Here is a 26,939-nt window from a genome sequence, read left to right on the forward strand (position 1 = left end):
TAGATTAACTAAGGGAATACACCTTTGCATTAATGTTTGTACGAAGGTTGAACAGACTGTTAGCTTTGATTCTCGCATTCTTTGAATATAAGTTTACTAATTGCTGCGTTAAATATTTGACTTGAGTCTGAGTCAGGTCAAATACGCAGTTCTGTAGTAGAAGGAACTGCTGCTGGTTTGTGTGTCAGTAGCAAGGCTCTCTGAAGAGGTTCTTTGCTTCGGCTTTAAATATCTGGAGAGACAAAGAGCGTTTGTGGGGTCTTTTGTTGTTGCTGAAAGTTGGAGCAGGGAAGAATTATGTTCCAAGAAATACTCCGAATCCTGGAAAAATCAGGGTGGAATCATTAAGTGTTAAGCTTTATCTCCTTTACAAATGAAAGTGCTTTCGTTTCATCTGTGGCGAATGTCCTGGTAATGGATGTTACGTAATATTTACTCTCCCCTTCGGAGTTAAATCCTTTTTCCGATTTGCGAGTAATATTTGCATATGTCTTTCTTAGCTGCATTGACATGCCAGATGCACAGTGGTAGCTGTCTCCGCCCGCTAATCCTGTAATAACATTCTGGTGACCAAATTCAATGGCCCTGCGCGGAGCCTCGAAACAGCTGATTGCTGAGTAGGGAGGAAAAAAAAATAACCCAGCGAATCTCGTTGCAGCTCTCTGCTGCATCCCTATCCCACAATCCCTTGCACCATTTGCTGCAGTCTTTCTACACAGGCTGAGTGAGAAAAAGATGTGCTAAATAAAGATTGATTGGTTTGAATCCTGAAGGGGTCTCCCACTTGTAAATGACCCGGGGGAAAAAAAAATTCATGACGACTTCACTGGGCCTCCTCTTATTCTTCCATTTTTCTTTCCACCTGTCCTCTTCGTGGAATGGAGCGTCATTCCTTAGAGCACCAAATCTGTTGTGCATCTAATAATGACTATGCTGTGATAGGGATTCTTAAGCAGTTTTACGCGTGAGGCTTGAAATATTAACAGATGATGGTTTGTTCGTTTGGATTACTGCGGAACTGCAGCTCCGTCCCTGCAAGGATTTTATCCTCAGCACTGCACTGATTAAGCTATTTTTCTACAAAGATGGGTAGGTCTAAAATGCTCAAGTTTGCTCAGTGTTATTCCTGGTGGCTTCTGCTGGTTGCTCCTTCTGTTTTGGCCCCCGATCGTTCATTATGCTTCTGCATGCTGTAAGAATGAAGAGGGTTGCTGTGTTTTGAACAAGGCACCAAGCTGATTGCAAGAGTGGGAGAGAAAGGAATGCAAATTTAGCTTATCAAGCCTTTTACACAAGTGGACTGTGTGGTGGTTATGATTATTAATTTGCTCGGTGTGTTCTGTATTGGCTAATTTTGGGGCTGCTGCTAGAAATGACTTGAATCTGTTCTTTATTTCTAAAGACTGTGGACAGGCAATATATCTGTTTTAAGGACTTTTAAACTGCAGCTCCCCCAATCCTTGAAGCAACATTATTGAGGTTCCCCACCCTTTCTTACGGCTCTCAAGGCCTAACCGTTCCTTTGGAAACGTTGCCATTGGAAACGTATTCATTCATAATACATGAATAGACCCTCTGGGTTGTGAATACCATTGATAAGAAGAGGACGAACAAGCTGCAAGCAATTTGTTCTCCTCAGGCTCTACTTTCAGGCTAGTTGCAGCTCTGGCTGGGTGGAGTTCGGTGATAGCAGTGTATCAGCAACAGAGGATTCTGCTCTTTCAGGAATAAATCCTGGGAACTGAACAGACAGTTATAAGTTTCCCAATGTCTTTTTCTCAGCTGGGCCACGGAGACTAATAGAGAATTGGGTAACTGTTGAGGAATTCCAGAGCTCATTTGAAGATACCTGTAGAAAGGGTGCATTTTCGTATTACATGGCTCTATTTATCTGAAACAACTCTTGTGGAACTGTTATTTGCTGTACCCTAACATTTTTTTTCCCCTTTCCTAATACTATAGGAAGTTCTCTTCATATGGGTGGGACCACACCCTGACTTTCGTTCCTGAAGGCATGCACGCGTAGCAGGGCAAGGCTTTCCACTAGCTTAGAGAGCCATTGTTTTCTCCTTTCTTTGTTGTATAGTATATTTTGACTGAAAATCAATAGTCATATCTCCAAGCAGAAGGAAAAAGAACAATGTTCCTTTTGGGGTGGCTGGAAAGGTAACAACCCTTGAGCCTCAAAGGGGTGACAAAGGGTATGCATTTTGGAACCCTTTTCTGCACTTGATTTAGCAAACCTGAACTGGGTTTCCAGTGTGTGCTTCTTCTAGATAAATGGGTGGGGTTTTATGTCATTTGGTGCAATGTTTCACAACCCTTGGCTTTGCATGTTTAAATTATGAAGTGTAAATATATGGAGAAGTGATTCTCAGACTTATTTTCAAAGCTCATGCTTCAGCTGCTCTTTATTAGATTGTGAGGCAGAATGAAGCTCCAAAAAGAGCTCTGGCAGTTTCCGAGCTCTGCAGATGCTACTACAAAAAAGAATGTTTTTCTTGTAAAAATAGTGTTACATTGCGAAATCTCCCACTGCTAATATATCTGAAACTTATGTTGCTGTTTTGAGGAACTCCTGTGAGTACTGCAGTAAATTAGAATAAATGCTGTCTTGGGCGAAATTCAAAAGCATCATCTAAAATCTCCAGCTTTTCCTCAGATAGTCTTTGATTGTATGGTTGCTTTCATTGAGCCAATGGGCAAAACCATCCTTCTCATAGCTACATCACATTCATCAAAATTGCATCAAAGGTGGAGTTGGCTCAGGGAGGCTGCAGAATCCTGGAAATTCCATACTCAAAAAACTTCTTTAAATGAACCACCTGTGTAAGAAGTTATTATACCATGTAGTGGCCAAAGCTTGAAATGTACTGGTGAAATTCTATTTTCAGGTGCATGTTTTAAACCTGATTTATGTGAGCACAGGGGATAAATGACAATCATGGCCTGCTGCGTTCCAGACAAAACATCAAATATTAAAAGTACTTATTTCTGAATTGTTAATGGTTTCTTTCACTGACAAACCTTAAAGCAAGAACATTTGAAAATTAAAGTGACTGGAATGAGCTTTGTGTATGAAATGCTGAGAATCACCTGATTTTGCAATGAGATTGGGGGAATGTAAAAGACTAAGATGAATATCAGATGAAATCAGTATGGAATTTTTCAGGCAGCAGAAGTTTTCCTTGTATAAACACTATTTGCTGGTGTAGCTGTACTTGATGGCGGAAAGATGAAATTACAGAAAATACCTGGTTGCTAGAGAACTTTCTTCTGTTAAATGACAGCATTCACTGGAGACCTTTCATATCTTAAGTATATATATATTTTTAAATAGTCTGCTTAGTCTATAGCAAAAAAATTACACCGTTCATAACACATCGGTGTCCTTCTTATCAAAGAAGTCTTCCTGCTTCTGATTATCTTGCCTGGTTTTTTTGGGTCCCCACCCCTAACTTTTGGGTAGGGAGAGTGGGAGGCAAACACAGCTGCATCAGTGGTGAAATGAATTTTCTTTTGAAACACATCACTGATGTTCCGCATGTTATACTGCCAAATGCATGAATACATTAATGCGTATTTTATAGTCTGCTCTTTCTACTCCCATTTGTGAAAGCTAGATATTTTGGTTCCACTTCTTGTAAAGCCATTTTAAACTCAAGCTTTTAAAAAGTAACACAAGTTCCTAATTGATCTCCTAAGGTTTATTGTGTGTGATTTATGGCATTTAAATAGGTGAAATTAATCTGTGTTTACGTAATATTCACATTTTATCTTACTCTGGGGAAAGAAATGAAAAAAGTGAAACAAATGATCACTTCTAAAATCATGCATTTTTGGGTCATGAACAAACACTGTATTTTACAAACATTATAGCAATTTTTAACTTTTCAGTTCCCCTTTCTTGGAAAAAAAGGAAGCAAAAGGGCCCGCCATAAGCGTTGTGCATCAAATTACATGTCGGTTACTGCTGTTGCGTATTTTAATTGTGAATAACTTTATGCTGCTGTACTTGCCAGCACAGAGGTGATTCCCCAGGAACCTGTTATCAGGGAAGTCAGTACAGCGTGTTCCATAATCACTGTCGTCATCCTAGAAGTAGCCACTTGCTCAATGTAATAAGTAAACCATACCTGTACGGCTGAATACACAGCTCAGGAAGAACAGCATGAGTTCAACTCTGCCAGATTAGCGTGCCGTGCATTCAGTACAGGAAGAAGTTACAGAAGTACAGGAAGAAGTTACATCTGATGTAACGCTGCTGATAAAATACCACGGGTCACGCAAATCATTGTGGAATTGAGTGACCTTTGAATGAGCGTGATCAGCACCGAGGCAGAGGGCTTGTTATTTCTGTCTTGGAAAGCCTGAACCGCCCTCAAGCCAAATATCAAATTGCCTGAAATGGATGACTAAAAACTGGGGCAGAAAATGTTTAGGGAAGAAGTTACTACCCCAGGAGTGTACCTGCAGTGAAGGAGCCCAGCTGGGCTCGCTGCTCACACAGAAGAGGAACCCTTGTTTCGCTGTGGGTGCGGGAGGACTGTCAGAAAGTGCTGTGACAAAGACACTGCGGTTGGCTCCCCGGGGATTGAGGCTGTGCCTCCCAGCACTCCAGCCCGCTAGGAATGCTGATGGACAGGAGTTCTTGCTGGGCCACCCTGCCAGGGCCTTTGCTTGTCAGGTTTTCCTAAACTATTTTAGCAGGCAGTTTACTTTTCTCTGAGGTTGCTTCCTTCCTTTTCCTCCCATCTTCTCTTTCCACATATTAATTCTGTTGGCTATAATCTGTACCTCCAGCTGAAGAGAAACTAAGTTTTTCTCTCCTTGTGCCTTGTTCCAGGACAGGAGGAGTCCCAAGCCTGCTGGTGTTCCTTTAACCTGTGATTTTAATTCTGTCCGTCAGTCAGCTTTTTTCTTACCCTTTTATTTCATGTTTTATATGCCAGGGTTTTGAATAGTCTTCAGTCCTAGAAACATGATTCTTAACTACTCTTTCTGCCTAGAATGCCATTTTTTTGGAATTAATTATTTGGATGTGCTTCACGTATCGTTCACCCTACCTTTGCTGATTCTCAGCAGCTATCAGTTGCCTCTTTGCTCAGTTTCTTTTATCATGAGGATTTTCTCTTTTTTCTGCTGATGCAGAATTTGAGCACTCCCCTCCCAGGGGCTGGCTGGTTCTGGAAGTTCCTTCTTGGGAACTTCCTGGAGTCCAAATCTACCATATCTTTGGCAACACCAGCACTAATAAGGGAAAAAATTGTTAGGTGAACCATTTTCAAATTCTGCCTGTGACACAGCCATTTGACTGGCTGGTGCAGTTCCAGTTTAAGCATTTTGCCAGTGGTACTGTAGACGTAAGAAATCCTATGTTTGTTAGCACTGGCTGAACCTACTGGCAAGAACGTTTTTATCGTGGGATTTCTTTAAAACCAGACAGCCCTGTAACTCTTTCAGTCCAGAGGCAACATGCCTGTCCAGAATGCCTGCTCAGACAGGTGTTAATGTGTGGTGTTGTAGACTTGGCTGACTGTTTCCCAGGCTCTCATTTGTGATAAACCGTTTTAGAATTTTAATTCTTCACTGTTTTGGTTTTATATTGAAATATGAATTCCTGCATAAGGATGGAACATGAGTGAATTAGTTGTTGATTTTGTTATTTCATGGAGTTTATAAGCCATTTTTCTTCTTTTCTCCACCCCACTCCAGCAGTGTGCAGGGTAGAAGGGAACAGGACCCATATGTCAGTGGTCTAGGATGGCCAGTGAAGGCTCCAACATCCCAAGTCCTGTGGTCCGTCAGATTGACAAGCAGTTTCTAATTTGCAGCATATGCCTGGACCGTTACAAGAACCCCAAAGTACTTCCCTGCCTGCACACTTTCTGTGAGAGGTAAGTCCTTTCCTCATGCTGGTAACTAGGTATTCGTGTCATGCAACAAGCGCAGAACAATGCATCCTTTAGTGGACGGGGACTTTTCTCTTTACTTGTAAAGGCCACGTTAAGGCATGATAAAGTCTGGGAAGGCTGGAGAGGCAGGGATGTAGAAAAACACTGTTATTTGTGGCAGGCAGGAAGAAGAGGCAGCAGTGGAATATTTGGAATACATTCCCTTTATGCAAGAGTAAAGAAAAAGTAAATCCAATGAAACTAATGAATACAGTTACAACAGTGTGAAAGGTGATGGCAGTCAGAAATTGGACCTCAAATTAATGGCCTCAAATTTATACTGATTAGCCTACAATTAGAAACAATAAAAACCTTTCTTTGTTGATTTACTAAGCAGTGAAATAATTATCCCATCCTTTGAAGTCCAAGGGTTAGACATGATATATATACATTATTAATAACCTGTGATTAAATGTCTTCATTATTCTGCAGCTTGGTTGACTGAAGTGGAAAAACTTTCTGAAAAGAGATGTGATAAAACAGCAACCTGCCTTCTACTGTATTCAGCTGAATGAATTGAATATACATAGTGATACTTTAATGTTATATTATCCATCAAATGGTGGAGAAAATACAGCATCTGCAAAAAAGTTAGCTGAAGAATTACTGGTTAGAGTTCTTTATCTGATGATGGGATGCAACTCTTTGGATTATATATTGAATCGCAGGAGAATTTTAATAAATGGTATTTTGTGTGGACATTTAGTTCAGGAGATTTCCACCTCTTAGTTAGAATTGTGGCGTGCATATCTAATTTTGCACAGGGTGCAAGAAAAATTATGGATCTCTGAGTGTGTCAGATGAAATGGTCTTTTGTAGAAGAATGGGAAACCCCAACTTTACTGAAGTCAGCAGTGAAACTCTTACTGAAGTCAGTGAAGTCAAGACTTTTGCCACCATGTCTTAAGTTTCTTGACTTCAGTTCATGTGTAAATCCTAAGGTCAGCTTCCGGTTTTCACTGTAATCCTCTTATGCTGATCTGGTTATGGAGAGAGGTTGGAAGAACTCCTCCAATGTACTGCTGATGTACAAAACGTAAGCTCTCCTTTCACAGAGCCCTTACTGGGGGGTCAGGAGGAGGGCTGCCAAGGGAGGATGAAGAGTGGTGCAAGCATAGCCCTTGGAAGTGCATGAGAGCTGTGTAGCTGTGCGAGGTCACACTTTCTTGGTTGGCACCTCATGAGGAATTTCAGACTCCTGAAGAACTGCATTCTGCAAAGCTTATGGGACTATAGTGAATTGCCAATTGCAGTTGGATGTTACATGCTCAGCAGCTGTTAACTTGATTTTCAAGGTCAAAAGTGGCAATAACTATCACCTAGACCAGTCTGCTGCATATTGTTGATCACAGAACCTTTGTGTCAGATTTATATTCTGTGAAATTGGAGCAGGTCCAGAGGAGGGCCATGAAAATGATCAGGGGGATGGAACGTCTCTCCTATGAAGAAAGGCTGAGAGAGTTGGGGTTGTTCAGCCTGGAGAAGAGAAGGCTTCAGGGAGACCTTATTGCAGCCTATCAGTACTTAAAGGGGGCTTATAAAAAAGGTGGCAGCAAACTTCTTAGCAGGGCCTGTTGCGACAGGACAAGGGGGAATGGCTTTAAACCTGGTCTAGTTGAAGATGTCCCTGCCCACGGCAGGGGGGTTGGACTAGATGACCTTTAGAGGTCCCTTCCAACCCAAACTATTCTATGATTCTATGAAATTCAATTTTCTTAAAAATAAAACAAAAGCAAAACTGTTAAACACCACCCCCCCCCCAATCAAACACAAACAAACAAAAATCTTCCCCCAAAACTCCCCTTAAAATAAACTGTGATAACCTCAGACATGCTTCTCTATGTAGTAAAGAGAGCTCTGTTGATTCTGGCTAACTGCCAAATAACTTTCCTAATTGAAATAAATGGAAAAATTTCCATTGGTTTCATTGGGACCAGGTTTTAGCTCTGAAACACTAAACCCAGAGATACAAGCTAATAAAGGAGATTCTGTTGGAAAGACCAGGGTCAACCACCAGTTAGTCAGACACAGGCTCAAATACTTGATGCAATAACTTCATGTCTGTCAAACTTTATGTGACCATTTATCATTTTTACTATCCTGTGAGCAGGACGCAGTACATGTCTGGAAGCATGGATTCACTCTGCACAAATATCTCAAAGAAAGGCACATAACTGAAAATGATATCAGCTTATTGAACCTTTTTTCACGTGGCAGAGGAAAAAAGATCTAAAGGGAAAAAAAAATCCCTATAACCACTTTTACTTCTGAAGCCTGATGATGTACCTTTCCTTTTATGAGTAGGGGTAGCACTATTTCAAACCAGTTCTTAAACTGAAGGGAGTTTTTTTCCTCTTTGATGATATTTTCCCTCTCTCTTTCTCCCCTTCCACCTCCCTTCCCCATAGGTGCTTACAGAATTACATTCCAGCCCACAGCTTAACCCTTTCTTGCCCCGTGTGCCGCCAGACCTCCATTCTGCCAGAGAAAGGGGTTTCTGCACTCCAGAACAACTTCTTTATCACCAACCTGATGGATGTCCTGCAACGAACTCCAGACAACAGCATTGAAGAGTCCTCCATCTTGGAGACTGTCACTGCTGTTGCTGCGGGCAAACCGCTCTCCTGCCCCAATCATGATGGAAACGTAAGTGAGATGAACTCCTGTGATATGTGCACGTACTGATATGTACTGACTGGTCTGTTCTGTCATGGATATTTTGTTCTAAGAAGATAGTGGGGGAATTGGAATCACACTAGTTCTTTGATTTTATAATATGTCAACAAAAGACAAGGGATTCTTAAAATTAACTCAAATGCTCTTAGTGGAGTATCTTAAAGTAGTCAGGATATTATTTCATCGTACCAATCATCTTGGATGATACTGTCTTTTAGCACATTTGGTCAAAATTGTTGTCCTGCAAGCGCTGAACCTTGTGCCTTGCCTCTTTGGGAATGGGTTTCCATAGCTCTGTTATTTGTAGACTCAACTATTGCCATGGGAACATGTGGGCTTGTTTAGGCAGTATGCGTTGGGGACCTTATAAACTTAACTGACCTGCACACTGAGGCAGTACCAAAAGCTATGTGAGCATATTAACATGGAGCTAAGTAAAAGGTTGTCCTAGCTCAGGATGCTTTGGGTCAGCACAGGCTAGAAACAGAGGGCTTCTGTTTATCCTGCAGTGTTTTGTGCATCTCATGTATCAGTCCTTGGAGGCTGCTTTGTTTTTTTCCCCCACCTACATTTTGCCCAGCATCCCCCCACATAAACCCTCAAATCGTATCAGTGTATTCATTGGCAAGTACCCCCAAATGAGTAAGTATCCCTGGATTATTACAAGAACAGCTCTAACTCTGCTTACTTCACAATTTTCCATGTTAACCTGTGTGGCTTCATGGTAGGCATGTGACCTCCTGTTTCATAGCCAGGCTTATGCAAACACATTAAGTGGACTGCGTTGCAAAGCTGAGCGGGGCTATGTTGTAAGCTGAATGCTGTGCTTCTATGCAAGCCAAGAAATACGTGCCAGTCTTTCAATACAACTTTCTGGGAATGTTTTATTTGATACTCAGTTTAGGTATACAGGTTGTATAGGAATAATTCAGCTGATAGGTGGTGATTACTCTTACAGAGGAACAGCTCAGTTCCCTCTCCTTTACTGACCTGCTGGAATTAGGTGGACTTGTAGAACTGATTTGCTGTACTCTCTGATTAATGACTAACTGGTGTAACTTTTTTAATGTGTACTATACCTATGTGTGTGTAGTGGTTACTGATTAATACATTCCTAGTTTTTATTTGCATTTTATTGGCTCTCCTTAAAACAAATCACAGTTCTTTTCTGATATAGCAATTGTGATGGGAGCCATTTGATTGTGAAATGCAGAAAAAAGTCAAAATGAGATGTTACTTGTTTTGCATTTTACATTATCAGCTGCTGATTCTTTGGGTGTGCTTCGAAAAAACTGGTTTGCCTACAATTAAAAATATGTCACCTTATACCTCTCTGAGAACTCCTTTCTAGGGAAAAGTGGGTTTGTAAGTCCTCTAAACCAAACTTACTTGGCTTGCCTTGAAACACAGCATGCCTTTTAGGATGCTGAGTAGTGCATGATGGGAATATCTTCTTGCTTCAGTAAGTATCTAGGAGGGCTGGGGACAGGCTGAGGGTGACTCCAATTTAAAGCTTTGTGAGCTAGGAAATTAAAAGCTAAAGTGCACACATTAGTCCTTGTGATGGGAGGAGCTGAGATGAGCACTGGGGAGAGCTGCTTGAGGCTGGCCAGGTGGGTCTGGCTGAAGGGCAGGGTGCGCAGGGCAAGGTGCTGGGCACCTTAGGCCGGACTGAGGAAATGGGCTTTTGCTGGCTTCATGGGTACACAGCACGAGGGCACTGTGTGGCAAGTGCCTGGCTGCTAGCAGCTTTGTTGGGGCTTCAGGGAGTGAGAGAGGATTGAGGTGGTAGCTGGAAGAGAATGCCTTCACAGAACCAGCAGTCATTATGCATTGACTCCTCTCTCCATTAATTTTTACATATTGCTTGGGGTAGGGTCAGACCCATTGTATTTTTACTATCAAGGGAAAAATTTGCATCAAGTATATTTCATTTAAATATTACCAGATTTTCTTCATATTAGCTTGGAAATAAGTCTCTGTTTAAACAAGCTTTTTCAATCTCTCCAGCCATGCTGGATTTAAACCTTTCTGATTAAGATCAGATAGAAACTGATGCACAGATACTTTCTCATTGGCTTGCCTGTCTGCTTGTAACTTAGCCTTCCTCAGGCCATGTAAATTAGATACTTTCCCTTCCAGTTGGTCTCTTATTCCCACCACTCATATTTTCCATACGTGTGTGTGCATCCCATTCCTTCTGCGCACATCCTCTCATCCTCTATTGTGGCATCTTCATTGTATGTGTTCTTATGAAAAATGAAACTTAGCTTGTAGTACCTTAACACAAGAGATGTTTTCCTGTGCTTGAACTATAGACAAATGCATCCTCATATTCACCCAACACAGAGCACAAATATATGTTCTTGTTAAATCGGGGTAATAGGGCACATATGTTATGGAACTTTTGAACCTAACAGAAGATTCTTATCTTCTGTCTACACATTAAAATAAAATTGGCTTTATTCTCAATTGCTAAACACCTGCAGCTCTTGTGGGAAACATTGGTCTATAATCATTTAGGGACCAGGTACAAGAGCCAAGACAGGGAAGGCTGTGAAATTGTACATCCATTACTTCATAATAGGTAACAAGTGGTGTAGTCCCTTTGCAGTCACCCATCCTGAAAAGTCAATGCTTGGGTTTTATTTGAATTTGAAGTGAAAGCCAGCCCAGGGTCTAGGATCCATGCTTTTACAGGTGCAGTGTGTTTTCTGCCTATAGAGTGTAATGAGAGAGCATACCCAATATTAAATTAAATGCTTGTAACAAGAGAGCATGCCTTATCTCTAACTAGATTTTTCTCAAAAGATCACAGAATAGCTTGGCAACTTGACAGGTATAAGATCTTGTCTAGAAAAACATTTCCTGAACTTGTGCAGGTGTTGCTTACTGCCTGTATGCTTCTCTTAGGAAAACAAAAAAGCACCTATTGTTGATATTCTGATGAAGTGACTTCATAACATACCTTTTAAACATTGTTTTTTCTCCTCACCTCTGTACTTCCCACCATGTCACTTACTTGTGTACCCCATTAAAGTGTAATCTAATTTTTTCTGTACTCTGCAATATTCAGTGTGTCATTGAGGCTAAATACAAAATTCAGAATGTCAGACTCTTAATGAGCATTAGAACTAATAAACTGAGCTCACTGCTGGTGAAATTTTGTTCTGCCTCTCAAGGAACATTTAATACAGTTAGGAAGCAATAGTGTGACTGATACAATCATATCTGGCTGAATTGGAAAGTCATACAAGGGATTTGGGTGGTTCACTTGTATGTAAGCACATTGTTCAAGTCATGACAGTCTTACAAAACTTTTTAAAAATTTGCTTAAAGCTTTCAGGTTTACTGCATGGGTAAGGCAGAAGTTATGACTAGGGAGAACAAAAGCCCACATTCTAAATTTTACCAGATATCTGGGAAGTGCCCTCAGGTAATCCAAACTTATATTCTTCTAAAAGCCAGAACATAAAAAAGTAAGGTACACACTAGCTCCAGGACAGAGGAATTAAACGTGTGTGAGACGAGGAAGAAGGCTGGCAAAAAGCAGACTCATCCTTTTTCTCTGGACTGATGTTTCAATTCAAACAAATAGAAAGCAGAGGATGAACAATGTGATTATTTATATATATTTAGGAAAAAAAAATATAAATCACAAATGTGATTTTAGATAAGGGGGGCTTGTGATTGGTGAGAGCCTTTTTCTCGAGACCCGAACTTTGAAGGGCTGGAATTAGTGTGCTTTGGCTTTGTGAAATCTAATTCAAAAGTACCCGCATCCTTGATTATGCAAATTAAAAAGTTTCTGTAAATTCAATTAAATTACAGTAGTGAAGATATGCATGGGTGTCTAATTAGATCATTGTGCTGAAATATGCTGGTCTGGTTTAAGGTGGGAGTTAGTGGATGGGATTTCATAACCAGTGGGTATTAATTCACATTTCATTACAGCTGATGGCAATGTTCTCGTTGACTTCAGTGGAAATACAGCTGAAGCCAGTGTTGGATGCCATAGTATATCCTGCCCAAGAGCTCTCTTGAATTTGGAAAGAGGGGTTCAGGCAAATGTTTTTTTCTGAGATGTTTTGTAAAGCAAACCTGTTATCATGAAAAGCTTTCTGGGAATGTCACAAAATATGATACCCATGTTGGGCATTGAGGGGAGAGAGGAAAAGCCAGTAATACATGTCTGTCTGTAGTTAGAAATTAATCTTACCTGATTAAGAAATGCTAGACAAAATCTTAGGAAATCAGCTTATCTAGGCACTTGAAGCCTGAATCGTATTAATATTAGGTTTTCTTTCTCCTTCAGCTATGGCACAATCCAAAGATTTTAATAGGAAATGAAAGCTGCTTCACTCAAAACATTGAATTTGACTGAGGCAAAGACGACTATTTCTATGCAGACATACACATTAGGTCTTTGTGGTCTGCTTACTATTACCATTCTAGGTTATGTGATTCTCTGGTGCTTGAGTAAAGAGGAAGAAAATTGATTAGGCTAAACTTTACTATGCCAATGAGATGCTTGCTTGCTTTCTTATATATGTTGCTGCAAATATAATGGTGTTTATTATGAGGTGTTCAATAGGAAACAGAAATACTAAATTATTCTAATCATTGTATCCAAAGATAAAAATACTGAATAAGTAAAGGGCTTGTTAAAATATCTTGAACCTAAGCATTAAATAATGAAGAGGCAGAAAGATGAACTTTTGACACTCATTCAAAAGAAATTAAAGTTTTTGACCATATAAAAAGACTTAAGAGCTTCCTAGTAAAATATTGTTCCTTTTGGTTGTTTCTGGTTGCAAATTTTTGAAGCCTTTGAAAAGAATTTAAATCCTAAGCTCTGTTTAACTCATTTCCTCTATGCACTGTAAGACTGCATCGCATCTTAGTGCCTACCGAAGTAACTGTCAGGCCTCAGAGGATCTACTACTGTGAGACTGCTAAATTCACAGTGACTGGAGTTGATGCGGGTTGTAATTGTTTAGAAGGTCTACTTTTTTTTTTTCCCTTGCTGATACATTTGATCTTACACAGTTTATTTGGAGCTGCTTTTAAGTTTTCTCTAAAGTGGCTTAGAGGAATGGCCAACAAATGACTAAACCCTCATCGCATGTGAATCCCATATCTTGTGAATTGAGATAAGAGGGAAGAATGGGAATAAGACGGAAAGGAGCTTATCAGAGGAAAATCCTTATTAATGCTAATAGCCACATGCAAATCAGGGTTCTTACTTCTGCCTCCTAATTCTCAAGACGTCTTGGAGCAGCCAGCTACTTTGCACGGTGCTGTTACAGGTCCCTCTGCTTACCTGAAAACAGCCAGTTCTACACAACCATCTTGTTGTCAACCAACATCTCCAGCACAACCGTCTTTGTGCGAGAGGTCTGAGTGCCAGAAGCATCAGCCGAGTTATTCAAGATTCTGATGCTATGTTCTGAATGAAAGAGAGCTGCCAATGTCTTGCTTTGAAGCCTATACTATGAGCTTCCTTATAAACTTTTAATAACCCTAAAATGCTTTGTGCTCAAGGACTTCCTAGCTGTAAAAGAAAGTCTCATGCCAAATTTGCATATATGTGCATTATTTTGACTAACATGATTTTGGGCACAGAACTTTTCTGTTTCTTTCCCTTCATGAATATATGCAGAATGTGGGGTATTTATTACATGTAAAGATCTTTTCTTATCTCCAGACAGCATCTTACTGGGTACATAGCAGGTTGAAACCATCTCCTCCTCTTTCAAGTGTAGATCAGCACTCTTATTATAATCTCAGATATGAGGTTTTGATGGTTTTAAGGGATTAGTAAAGGGATATGGAGATTTTTCCCTGCAGCACGTTGGTTCATTTAAGGTGCTTTTCTCTAGCAAATAAACATGCTGTTTGGTGAGTGCCATTGAGTTCATGTTCCGCGGGTGGCCCTGTTACGAAAAACAGCCTAAGTTTACACTTTCTTTGGCAGACCCTCTGGGGAGAGTAAGGATTGAGTTAGCAAGGGGACTTGAATGCTCTGGTTTTTTGTCTTGTTTCATGGAATACTTGACAGAGACACCAAAACTCACTATTACACCATATAAAGATGATGTTAGGGCCAGCCTTGAAATCCAGCATTCTGTTTCCCAAGCTGCTGTTCTGACACTTTCTGATAGAATAAAATGTATTTAAAGCAGCATTTTGATATGAAATATATAAGAATAATAGCCATCTTTTAGGCAGTAAATTATTGGTGTCTAAGAAAGGAGAAACTTTGTCTCAGAGGTTGGATAATAACATGAGTTCAAGACCCAGTAAGATGTGCTTTGAGTGACTGCTGCCATGTTTGAATTTAGAGTTGTGCACTTTTCCAGGTGATGGAGTTTTACTGCCAGTCCTGCGAGACAGCCATGTGCCGGGAGTGTACAGAGGGAGAACATGCAGAGCATCCCACAGTACCACTCAAAGACGTGGTGGAACAACACAAGGCTTCCCTCCAAGTCCAGTTGGATGCTGTCAACAAAAGGCATGGAGACTCCACTGATTACTTTCTGTTTTCAGTTCTACCACTGGCTTCCTGTGTTACCCTGGGTAGATGTTTTAATGTGCTGGTGCCATGGACCTTTACCTAGAAAACAGGGATAGTGAGGCTAGCATAAGGAAAAAAAATCCATTGAGTCTGATGCACTGAGGGATTAGAGAAAAGAGCAAAAGATTCCTATCTGTCTTTCACAAAACAGAGGCCATTGGAAATGCAAGTGTCCTCCAAAGAAGGGGCATAAAATGTTAAGGAGAAAAGCACTAGCCAGTCTTGAATTTTATGATAAATAAATAATACTGGATGCGTAAAAGACTAGTACAAACACTACGGCAGCAGAAAGGCAAAAAAGAAAAAGTGGGGTAGATCCAGTTATATCTTCCTGAGTAGATACATTTGCATAAAGGACAGAGGATCCAAGGCCTCCTTGTTGGAAGTGCCTAAAGTCTAATGGATTGCCACAAGGGAGGGCCCTGGCTTAGCCTTATTTTATCAGACGAAAACCACTATGTGGTTATAAAGGGAATGAACTTACTTCTGGGAAATGACCGAGTTTAAAGACAGCCTGCTGATGAGATTGTTTCATCAAAAGATATCAGGGCAAGGGCCAATGTTTAATGACTTTTGAAACAGCAATCTTTGTAATTTAATCCCTCCCTCAGGCTTCCAGAGATCGACTCAGCACTTCATTTTATATCTGAAATCATACACCAGTTAACCAACCAAAAGGCTAGCATTGTAGATGACATTCATTCCACTTTTGATGAACTCCAGAAGACTTTAAATGTGAGAAAGAGCGTGCTGCTTATGGAACTGGAAGTGAATTATGGCCTTAAACACAAAGTAAGATGCATGTTTTGTTTCAATGTAAAGTTATTAATTTAATCAGCCAGTTTTTACAAATGATGCAGGACGCCAGTTTGACAAATTGTGTCTGAGATCCAGAGGAGAACTTTGTTTTCCTGAAATCAAATGCTGCAGAGCCTCACTTGTGGGTGCTCAGCCTTGTACATGGAATCCAGACCGTGTATGGGCAGGTAGCCCTTAGTGCATGGTATGTGAGGGTCTAAAATGGCCAATACACTAAGCAGGCATCTGCTTAAAGCCAACATGCTGATGTGCAGATGACAATAAGGGAACATCAAAGGGAAGTCTGAAATCCTCGGGCTGCAATTCTATGAAGATACAGGCCAAACAATTTCTCCTGAAGAGCTGAGTAAGGCTTACTGTTTTGCTTTAAAGCACTGTTTTCCTTTCAAGTGCCTGGTAACATATTTCATGTTAGATGTCACTGGTTGGAACACATAAAGATTGGAGGGACATCTCATTTTCTCCGGGGAATGCAGAGAGCAATAGATTCCAGAGCTGTATTCACTCTTCTACTTCCTATCTGGATTATTAAATCTTGCATTTTCCCCCCTGTATTGTAGACTAAGCTCCAGAGGAAGAAAACAGAAATCAGCCCTTTTACGAAGAGAAGCCTGTAGCCTGGTGGGTAGGGTTTTTGTTGGGGATTAGTAAGTCTGAATCAGGCAAATGAACGAAATTAGTCCTTGTCCTCCTGGGCATCAGTTGTCTGTTTTATATAAAAGAAAGATCTCTTCCCTCAAAGTAGCCTTTGAAAGAAAGCATCAACAACTGGAGTTTCAAGAGTGCCTGATAATATTGGTGTCTTTGGGCATTCTCTGTGATTACTGAGCAGCTTGAGCATCTCCAGATGTCTGAAGCGGAGGAATGCTGCATTCCTGGATCTGGAACAGGCTTGATCATTGGGAAGGTATTGAACTGCTGGTGCTGTGAAAATGAAGGAATTCTAACATGTGCACAAGATGTGTACTTTCAGGAACACAGGGAGCCCAAAACCCTTGGGGCACAGAATTTAGTCATCTCCAGAGCTAAGTAGCAGCTGAGGAGTTTTTAGCATCAAAAATTTGGATTTAGATCCCAGGTACATTTAAACATATCCAAGATGTCACAAAAACTTATTTTCTTAGCAAGCAAATATACTCAGGGTGTGTACAAAGTTCACACAAGATGGAATATGATGTTAAATTATCTTATATAGGGATTTAAAATAGTTTAAAAACTATTTTGGGTGTTAGAGAACCAAATTTTTACAAAGCTGCACATAAGCAGTAAAAGAGGCATCTCCCCTGTTTGTATAGAAGAGTGATTGGAATTGGATTTTTTTTTTGAATGAATAGTAGTCCTGCAAAATAATTCAAACCCAAATATTCCATCATTCTGATCATGTACTTTGCAAAAATGAAAAAATGAAAGGGCTACACTTTACTAAAAAAGTTGGCAATTCAGTTTCAGTTGTCCAATGGACTGAAAGAGGCCTCATGTAAAACACTCTAAACACATTTTAAATATTAGTTATGGTAGGATTGAATATTTTCCATCTTTGTAATGAAAGAAAACTATATTGAGAAAATAATGGTTTTAAAACGTAGCTGCAAATTGTCTTCCTCCTCAGTTTGTGGTTTGTTATCCCAAGCATATGGGGTTTTGTCATCCTGGGACTTTATTAGCTATGCTCTCTGTTTAACTACTTATGTCCTGGAATAAAGACAAGGCAGATTAGAAATGCCTTGTATTGAATCCTGAGAGGTTTAGAGATGCCTAGAAAAACAGATAACTTGAAATTTCAGTGTAGTCTTGACATTCGTTCATTCTGTTTTGCCTGCAGAAGATTTTGTGGTGTTATCGCCTTCCCGTATCAGTAACTCATCAGCCTGGATTTTCTCCAGTGGGTGAAAAGCAGATAGCTTTATAAAATTCAGAAGAAAAACGCCCTTAGAATGCAGTGTCATTACATGGTGCGTCTCAGCAAGGGAAGAGTATCTCATAGCAATAAATACACCCAGTCTCTAAGTTTACTTTAAAATCACTTGAAATGTTTTGAAAATATTTACTTTACAGTGATTGTCAACAAAATAACTTCTCTGATCCACAGAGTTCTGGTTCTTCTCTGTAGGAAAAACATACCACATGTGTGACTGGCTACTTTGTTTGGGGATTTCATTAGTGGAGAGTGTGGGAGGTAGCTGGAAAGTTTGGGCTTTCCTGACTGTCATGGATTTCTCTGCTAGGTTGTTATAATTAAGGGATCCTTTTTCCAATTCATTGCAAAACTGGTTTAAAAAAAAATCTTAGCCTTGTTCCCAGCCCAGACCTAACAATTTTGAGGTCAGTACTGTTTTAAGGATTTTAGACTGAGGGCCAGAACTGAGCCTATAATAAACCATTTTCTTAGTCTTAAATACAGAGTAGCTACTTGTTGCCCACCAAAATTTCAGGCTATTCAACCCAACTCTTCCCAATATCCACACCCCATCCTTTACATTTTGCTTTCCTGCCTGCTGAAACTGGGGAATCAACTTACCCGCTTCTGCTGGGGAGACTTTTCCTTTCTTCACTTATTTAGATCAGGAATCACACTCTTCCTCAGGATGGATGTACAGATCTTGAGAGTGCCTTCTTGTCCGTCTCCATAGAGGAGTAACCCAAGGTTTCCCTTGGCTCTGAAGAAATAGTTTCAAGAAGTTTCTTGCAGCCTCCCTTATTAATGGGCCTGATGACTCCAAAATATCTTTATCTCTATGCACACAGCTCAATTCCCAGTAACTAGCTTATTAACTGTGACTGCTGAGAGTTAGATGGAGCAGGGTTCAAACTTCTACATTTGTGTTGGTGTGTTTTGTTTTTTTTAAAAAAGACAAGACAGACAGGTGGGGCAATAAGTTCAATCTAGTGTGACAGTGGATCTGTGAAGCCTTGAAGACCCAAAACAGGGTACATTTTGTGTTGCAGCGTGATATTCCAAGAACATGTAGCAATCAGTGTGGTGCTTTTTCTGAAATGAAGCTTTAAAATAAACTCTAAAATAAAGTGCTGTAAATTGGGTTTCTACAAAGGCCTTCAGATATAAAGCATGCTACATATTGCTAGGATAGTTCTTGTAACATGATGCTCATCTGGTGTTTGGTAATGCACACAGGTCCTCCAGACACAGCTGGATACCTTACTCGAAGGACAAGAAAGCATTAAAAGTTGCAGCAACTTTACGGCCCAAGCCCTCAACCATGGCACTGAAACTGAAGTTCTGCTGGTGAAGAAGCAAATGAGCGACAAGCTGAATGAACTGGCCGAGCGGGACTTCCCGTTGCAGCCACGTGAAAATGATCAGTTGGACTTCATCGTGGAAACAGAAGGCCTGAAGAAGTCCATTCACAATCTGGGTACTATTTTAACCACCAATGCTGTTGCCTCTGAAACAGTTGCCACAGGTGAGGGACTGAGGCAGACAGTGATCGGACAGCCCATGTCTGTTACCATCACAACTAAGGACAAAGATGGTGAGCTCTGTAAATCTGGGAACGCTTACCTCACTGCTGAACTGAGCACGCCCGATGGGAGTGTAGCGGATGGAGAAATACTTGACAATAAAAACGGCACTTACGAATTTTTGTATACTGTTCAGAAAGAAGGGGACTTCACTTTGTCACTGAGACTTTATGATCAACATATCAAGGGCAGCCCGTTCAAACTTAAAGTGGTCAGATCAGCGGATGTGTCCCCTACCACTGAAGGGGTTAAGAGGCGTGTTAAATCTCCTGGTAGTGGTCATGTGAAGCAGAAAGCTGTGAAAAGACCTGCAAGCATGTACAGCACCGGCAAAAGAAAAGAGAATCCCATTGAAGATGATTTAATCTTCAGAGTAGGTAGGTGACTTGTCTGCTACCTATTGACATGCTTAAAAATAGTTCAGAGAAACTGGATGAAAAAATCTAGAAGTTACGTTATTTTAAGGTTAAAGCTGTAATTAGAGCAACCTGATAATACCTTTAGACCTCTTGACTTTTGTTTGTATGTAAATTTTAAAAGCACATACTTCAGAAATTCTGTTTGCAGCAAATATTTAATTGGAATTTGGGTTGAGAAATGCATACATTTGATTTGGGATAAAATATTTTACCACCTCTTCTGTACTCTATTGGGCATCACAAAATGAAAATATAAGAGCGATGCTTCAGATTAGATTAAATTACTACTTTAAAAAGTTGCATGACAAGAAGGGAAGTAGGACTCCTTCTCTAAAATTATTGCCTTAAAGATGAATCTGATTAATTAACCTGAAACTATACATGCTAAATCCTGTGGTCATATATAGTAATTTCATTATGTCAGCATAGGACAAAATTATGATTTCCTTTATTTCCTTTCCCCCCCAGTATCTAAATATGTTTGGTTCTTTATACGGTGTAATGTTATCTCTAAATCTGTGGACTTCCAATGCTTGGTAAAAATATAACATCTTGCTGTCAATTTACTGTGATTTTCTTTCAGGTCTTTTGATGTACTCTGTTTTTAAGCTATATAATAATAATTCACCATTTTAAAAGTCTGTACCATTGTATTTATACAATGTCTGCTTATATAGTTAGAAAATACTTCTCACTTTGCACAACTAAAGCAAGAAGCAAGTTAATTCTTAATATGTACAAGTCAGGACTTCAGTATGTGTTACCAGGTTTGACAACCAGTCGGCAAGGTGGCTTTCCCCTTTGTAGCAGAGAATGGATGGTGGTTAATCCTGGAGGGGTTTTTAGTAATTCTATTGAAAATTCATCTGGACACCATTTGTCAGTTGGTTAACTCTGTCCATCTCATTTCTCATCTGTCAGTATTTCTAATAGATTCCTTGCTTCGACAGAGAGTACATGCAATAACGTAATGGTTTTATATCAGAAAATGTATTCAGCAAGCATGCTGATATAAATGATATATCAGCATTTCTGATATAAAACCATGCTTTGCTTGCTGACAGTACAATGTAAGCTCTGGATGAAGCCACTCCTAAAATGACCAGCCTTTCCCAGATGGCCAGTGCGTTTCCTAGTAAGATAAATGACCCCATAAATACAACACCTCAAAGCATTTTTTACAGAGGCAATGATATCCAGCTTTACTGTCGCTAAGGCTAAATTTTATGGTGACTGCTGAGTCAAAAGTCAGAAATACAATGTAGAACAATTCATACTGAAGTCGAGCCAGCCCTACTCGGCAGTAACCATGCTTTATCGTCCAAAGCTAGTAGGTGACCTTTGTTAAATTGGTGGTCAGACATAGCCCTTTCCCTAGCAGGAGGGTGTTCTTGTTGCAAAAGCTATTGCTGTATTTGCCACTGGCAGAGGCCCTGTTAGCAATCCCATGGGGAGAGAAGCCCTGGCACAGGGCAGAGTGATCAGCCTCAGGCTCCTGCTGGAATGGAAAGGGACCCGTGGCTCTTCCCAAATGCAGTTTCACTGCTGGCATTGGTAAGAGTGGCAGAGGGTATGTATAAATGTAGCCTAGATCTTTTTTGGGCCCTGTTTTGAGACAGGGTTAAAAAAACCAGTTAAGAATAATGTCTGAACCCTGTCTAGAGAGAAAACACCTCTCTAATCTCTTCTGGAATGGTTGTGACATGTTGTATGCTAGACAGAGAAGGGGCTGGACAGACAGATTCAGGCAGAAAGAGTCTGTGGGTCTGTAGCAGGCAGGAGCAGGATAGGAAAGCCTGCACAGGTACACCGTGCCTGTGAGTAACAGGGGAGCTCTGTTACCCATTGTGGCTGACATCTTCACCGAATGCTAAGCCCTCTTATTCATATATATCAAGCATTAATTTGTCCCGGTGTGGAAATCATAGATCTAAATACTTTAAATAATTTCAGGACTTTTTTTTTTTAAAGACTGTTAATAATCTTATTACAAAGCTTTTGGTATGGATTAAAGTGATTTCAGCTTGTAATTTCTGCTTGTGTGTCCCTTGCTTGTAGTGAGCAGTTTCTAGCCTGACTACCAAATAGTGGTACGGCTCTGGTTTGGGTTGTGGTGGTGGTGGTGTTATTTGTTGGATTTTTTTTTTTTTTAACTATTCTTTCCAACACACCATAAACTCTAGAAGTCTTAAAAGTTTTCCAAAAAGTGCAGTGCCCTTTCTTTCTGTTATGATGCAGTCATGACCATGTGCTTTATTTTGGAGTTCTGCCTTCTCCCCTTCTTCACCACTCTACCCCCCAAAAAAAGAAGAGAAAATAATTAGAACAAGAGGTACATATGTCTCAGAGCTTTTGCTTGATGAAACCTCTCAGGAGTGTCCACATTTGGGATATATGGATTGCTATTTTATTGAAAAACTGAGCTGAGGGTAATACTTCATCCTATTACATGTTCAGTTCTCAGCCACTGATTTCACAGAGTGACCCTAAATAGAGATGTCCCTCTGGGCTTCTGTGGGCTTATGTATGCGTCGTCTGAAAGGTCTCTTAAGCCATTGCAGCTGTAATGTTCTAGCTTTTTACACTCTTCCAAAATATGTGAAATTAATGAAGACAGGTAAAACTGACATTTTCACAGGGATTGCCTTCACAGATTTAAGAGTTCATTTAGTTCCAGTTTCAGCTCACTTCAAAAAGTTAAGGTGTGGTTCATTTGTTGATGAAGTAATGTAAAATAAAGTTTATCACTGTTTTCCAACACAACTGCATATCTCTATTTTTGAACCCATTGTTGAATTCCTCTGATAGCCCTGGCCAAATCTGGATTTGTATTTTAAACCGGGCAAGATAAATCTTGCATTTGGGCTGCCAGAAGCTCATACAGCTGTGTTGAAGAACCATACTGTAATATTCCTAAGGGCATCCAAGTATACGGAGTATGCTATTGTATATATGCTGATATATGGGCTTTTATGCACAAGTAAATTGATCAGCTCCTAGCAGGAGATTGTTCTTGTGCTAGTATTAACAGAGATAGCATTAATACAACATTAGTACAGTTAAGTGCTTTCGTTCATGGGGAATTGTGCATTGTATCTTTTGCCAATTCCGTGTTATTCATGGCTTTTAAAATGGCATGTGGTTCTATTCAGACATTTTAAGGTCAGGCTATTGACTACGCATTCATTCGTGTATTCGTGAACAGAGTATTTCTTCCTTCCTCCTCTTCTCTCTCAATAATTTATATCCTCAACCTTCTTTTAATTTTTTTTTAAACAGGCGTGATCTCTAAGAATGTGTCCATGCAGTATCTGTGTAGCATGTACTTAGTTTATACAAATGAAAACAAGAATATGCTTATGATACCCAGAAATAATCATTTCGCAATGGTTTTTGCTACCTCTACAAGTGGTAGGAAGCACTGAGGTGAGAGGGAAGGCTTTTCCATTACCTTGCTTTTGTGCCTTAGACCCATGCTGAGCAGAGGTAAATGGAGGTGAGGGATGTTCACAGTGTCAGCCACTTCCACCTTCCCTGGTAAATCTCACCCATGTCCTTCAAAGGAGGGTTAAGAGCCATGGGTGGCATCAGTTAGCTACTCTGTCCAGGAGACCATCTTGTGCTCTAGCTCTGCCATGCTGTGCCATATGCCTTGGTATTTTTTCTCTTCTGGCACTTTTCATGACTGGGTTCTTTGACACCGTTTAGCAGTAGCTGTGCTATTTCCCACTTTAACCGCTTTTTCTCTTCATTTATTTATACTTGGGATTGGCATCAGATACAGCCAGATGGAGAGTTGGCTCTCTGCTAGAAAGTTCAATTTTTCTTTTCCTCAGACTGTTTAGTTGTCTGTTCAGTCATGTAACTGAGCATCTAAGTTTAGCTGGTACATTTACTGTGTGTAATTCACTCTGATGTAAAAAAAAAAAGTGCCTTTAACAGTACCTTCTGTCAGCCTTCTTACCAGGTGCGGATGTCATCTTCTGCTCTGTTACCAATGCTGAAAGCAAATAGGAGCCTTACTGTGAATTTACTCCACATAAAAACTCATGAACAAGGCCTGTGTAATAATAGCTTTACTGCAGTTTAAAAGGAGGCTTAGGGGGAGCAAAGGGATTCTTGATCACGTGTTTCTTCTTTAATTTTCTCTGAAGGCCTCTGCCTGAAACTCTGTATTGGATTGTCCTGTTTGAAATGAACAAGGCTGCCTATAGATGTATACTTTTTGAGCTTTTGCAAAAATACAAGTGGGTTATATGGGTACACATCTTCTTGAAAAAACGTATATTTTCCCAACTGCAGTTAACTTCCTTGTATGGATGGTCCAGGGGAACCTTCTCCCCTGTAGCAAGCAGCACCTGCTTCCTCCCATTTGCCCACTCCTTCTCTACCCTTCCAGCAAGGTCCTGTCCTGGACACATTACAGCCTGGCTAAGGACATTGGAGAAGGAAGGGATTTGTATGTGTAGTTGTTTCCTGTAGTGCAGAAGTATGATACATGAAATGCAGAGGCCCCTCTGACACACTTTAATCAGTTGTTCTTCATTCTCTATTTCAGATCTCTGGAACAAACCCATTAATAAGTAGTACGAAATAACGAGATGTTTTCTATACAGAATTTATATTTCTGTAGAAATAGGAAAGCCTAGTAATGGGGAAGTAGAATTCCATTTTCTAGTTTATTAGCTCAAATCCCTCTGAGGCTTGTCACGAAGTCTTTAGGGGTTTGTAATGGCCAGTGTGAAATTTGGCCAGGCCTACATTGCATAGTTTTGCAGTCGTACCTGTATTGGATGGGGGCTGAAGAACTCTGACATCACATTGCTGGCAAAATCCCAAGTGTGGGTCTGATGTCCTGACGACAGAGACCTGGTCTTGGTTTGACTCATGTCATTCGGGGTTTTGCTGCTGTACTGGCAGAGAACTGCTTGTGAGGTGCACCTACCCCTAGGATTTATGCATACCTAGCTGTGGTGGCAGGGGCTCTGCTGCACAAGCAAGGCTTGGAGGTGGTCTTGGCCAAGCTATTAGGGACAGATGCTGTGTAAAGCAAATTAATACAAATCAGCCCAAACTTCATTACCCACAGTGTGTGGGAGTATCTGCCAGAGTTCCTACTGAATTATTCACTCCTCTTTAGAGGTTACAAGCATTGTGTGCCTTCATCCAACAAACTGATTGATTTTAAAACTTAGATTTGCATGGGAACTTGGATTAGAATCACTGATACTTATTTTACAATAAGCACATAGCTTGTTAACAATCTGATTTGGTGCAGTTTTACTACAGAGCCTTTTGTGTTTCAGCTGTATCTATTATGGCAGAGGGCATCACATCCTAATAACGTGTACGGTTTGACTAAATATCTTTTGGCACTCTGAGGAAAAAAGAAGCAAGGCTAGGGAACAAGAAAACAATTCCTTGATACCTGTCTATGCAGTATGTATGTAGACCTTTCCATGCTGTTTATTTTTATCCTTTTTTTCAGTACCACGTAGAGAGCAGTCCAAGAAGAAGTATTTGAAGTGTTGTAGGCAGGAAAGAAATGGTACTTACACAACATATATGGCTACCTGCAACCTCTAAAGTCTCCCCATTAATCTGTAATCTTTCTGCAGGGTTTTTGTCTCTCTGAATCCATCCCTTCCTGCTGGGGGCAGTGACATGGTTTTTCTTTGTGTTTTAGGAAGCTGGTAAATCTAGGTTAGCAAGCAGGGAGGTTATTACTCATATTAGTAAAACTTAGAAAGCAAAAAATGTTTCTTCTATTACTATGAGCCTCAAAAATGTACGTTGTACAACAGGTTTGTCCAGATGCCCGACACTACAGAGCAGATTCTTATTGCAGTTAGAAGATGTAAAAAATTTCATCATGTTTGATGTTAATGGGCTTTTAGATTTTTTTTCCTTCTTTTTGGTGAGATTCAATCTGGCCTGTATTGTGCAAGAATAAGAGATTGAAATTATGAAGCATTTTATGTGTGCTAGATTGTCTTGAGCTGAAAATGGATACTCTTTTGTTGAAAGCATATCTTCAAAGCTAAATTAATTGGTTTGTGCAGGCTACGCTCAGTAATACCAGAAGGAATTAGATAGGGCTAAGGCAAATCTGATTGTTTATTTAGAGAACTGTATATAAAGATGATATAAAAGGACCTATTCCACAGGCCACAGATCTGCTTCCTAATAACTCTCTTCAGCCTGCTCTTTTGAAAACTCTGTTGTCCTCTCCCAGTCCCAAGCAGCTTGCCACAGAAGTTGCAGTAAAATGTCTGTCTTTTCCTCCTTTGTGCCCTGCAGTAGCTCAGAACAGGAGGGAGGTAAGGCTGGGCAAAGACAGGCACAAAAGATGCAGGCTTTCATCTCCAAATCAGGCTGCTTGGGAAACACTGGAACGAGGATCCCACAACTGTTCCCTAGCCCCAGCCCAGTGCATTTGAAATGTTGATGCCTCCCTAGGCTAAAGAGTGATGAGTGAATGCCCATGACTGAGAGGAGACAAAGCATGGGGTGCCTTGATACAGAGGGGTGGTATCTTGCAGTGAAAGATCTGCTGAATACTCTCGCTCAGGCAGGTACGTTTATAAGGCAGGAATCTCTACTTACAGGAAGGAGCTATCATCCTTTGGTATTACAGTCAGCTGCCGGAGCCTGCTTTTCCAGAGGCTGACATGCTTTACTACATGCTTTCCTCTCATCATCTGAACTGCTGCCACTGCCTGTGCTTGGATTCAGATCTTTGTTGGCATAGTGAATTATTCAAATCAGAAAGGTCAAAGTTATCTATTTTCCTCTTGAACATTAAGTTAGGAAATAAGCTGTGTTTCGCTAACCTCAGCTTTCTTCTTCAGAGAAATTTGTGCCACTGTAGAGGGGACTGTATAAAGGCCTGTGTGCAAATTAGGACCTATGTGATGGGTTTAATAGCTGCAAAGTGCTATGTACAAGGATGTTGCATGGAGCTAAATTGCATCTGCACGCTGAGTAATAAATTACTATTTCTTAAACTTTCAG

At 40.3% G+C, this 26,939-nt stretch overlaps 1 protein-coding gene across 3 annotated transcripts in view; it reads left to right on the forward strand.

Annotated features, from left to right (window-relative positions):
* The window catches only part of TRIM2 (tripartite motif containing 2), a 73,463-nt gene that overhangs the window by 26,181 nt on the left and 20,343 nt on the right, over positions 1-26,939 (forward strand). For all 3 annotated transcript variants that reach the window (XM_009329788.1, XM_009329786.1, XM_009329787.1), the window contains 5 exons: positions 5,716-5,897; positions 8,363-8,600; positions 14,993-15,144; positions 15,819-15,999; positions 19,160-19,883. In XM_009329788.1, the coding sequence (XP_009328063.1) occupies positions 5,764-5,897; positions 8,363-8,600; positions 14,993-15,144; positions 15,819-15,999; positions 19,160-19,883 (1,429 nt within the window). In that variant the 5' untranslated portion in view covers positions 5,716-5,763. The remainder of the gene's footprint in view (positions 1-5,715; positions 5,898-8,362; positions 8,601-14,992; positions 15,145-15,818; positions 16,000-19,159; positions 19,884-26,939) is intronic.

This window comes from Pygoscelis adeliae, unplaced genomic scaffold (genome assembly GCF_000699105.1).
Source record: "Pygoscelis adeliae isolate BGI_AS28 unplaced genomic scaffold, ASM69910v1 Scaffold67, whole genome shotgun sequence".
NCBI lineage: Eukaryota > Metazoa > Chordata > Aves > Sphenisciformes > Spheniscidae > Pygoscelis > Pygoscelis adeliae.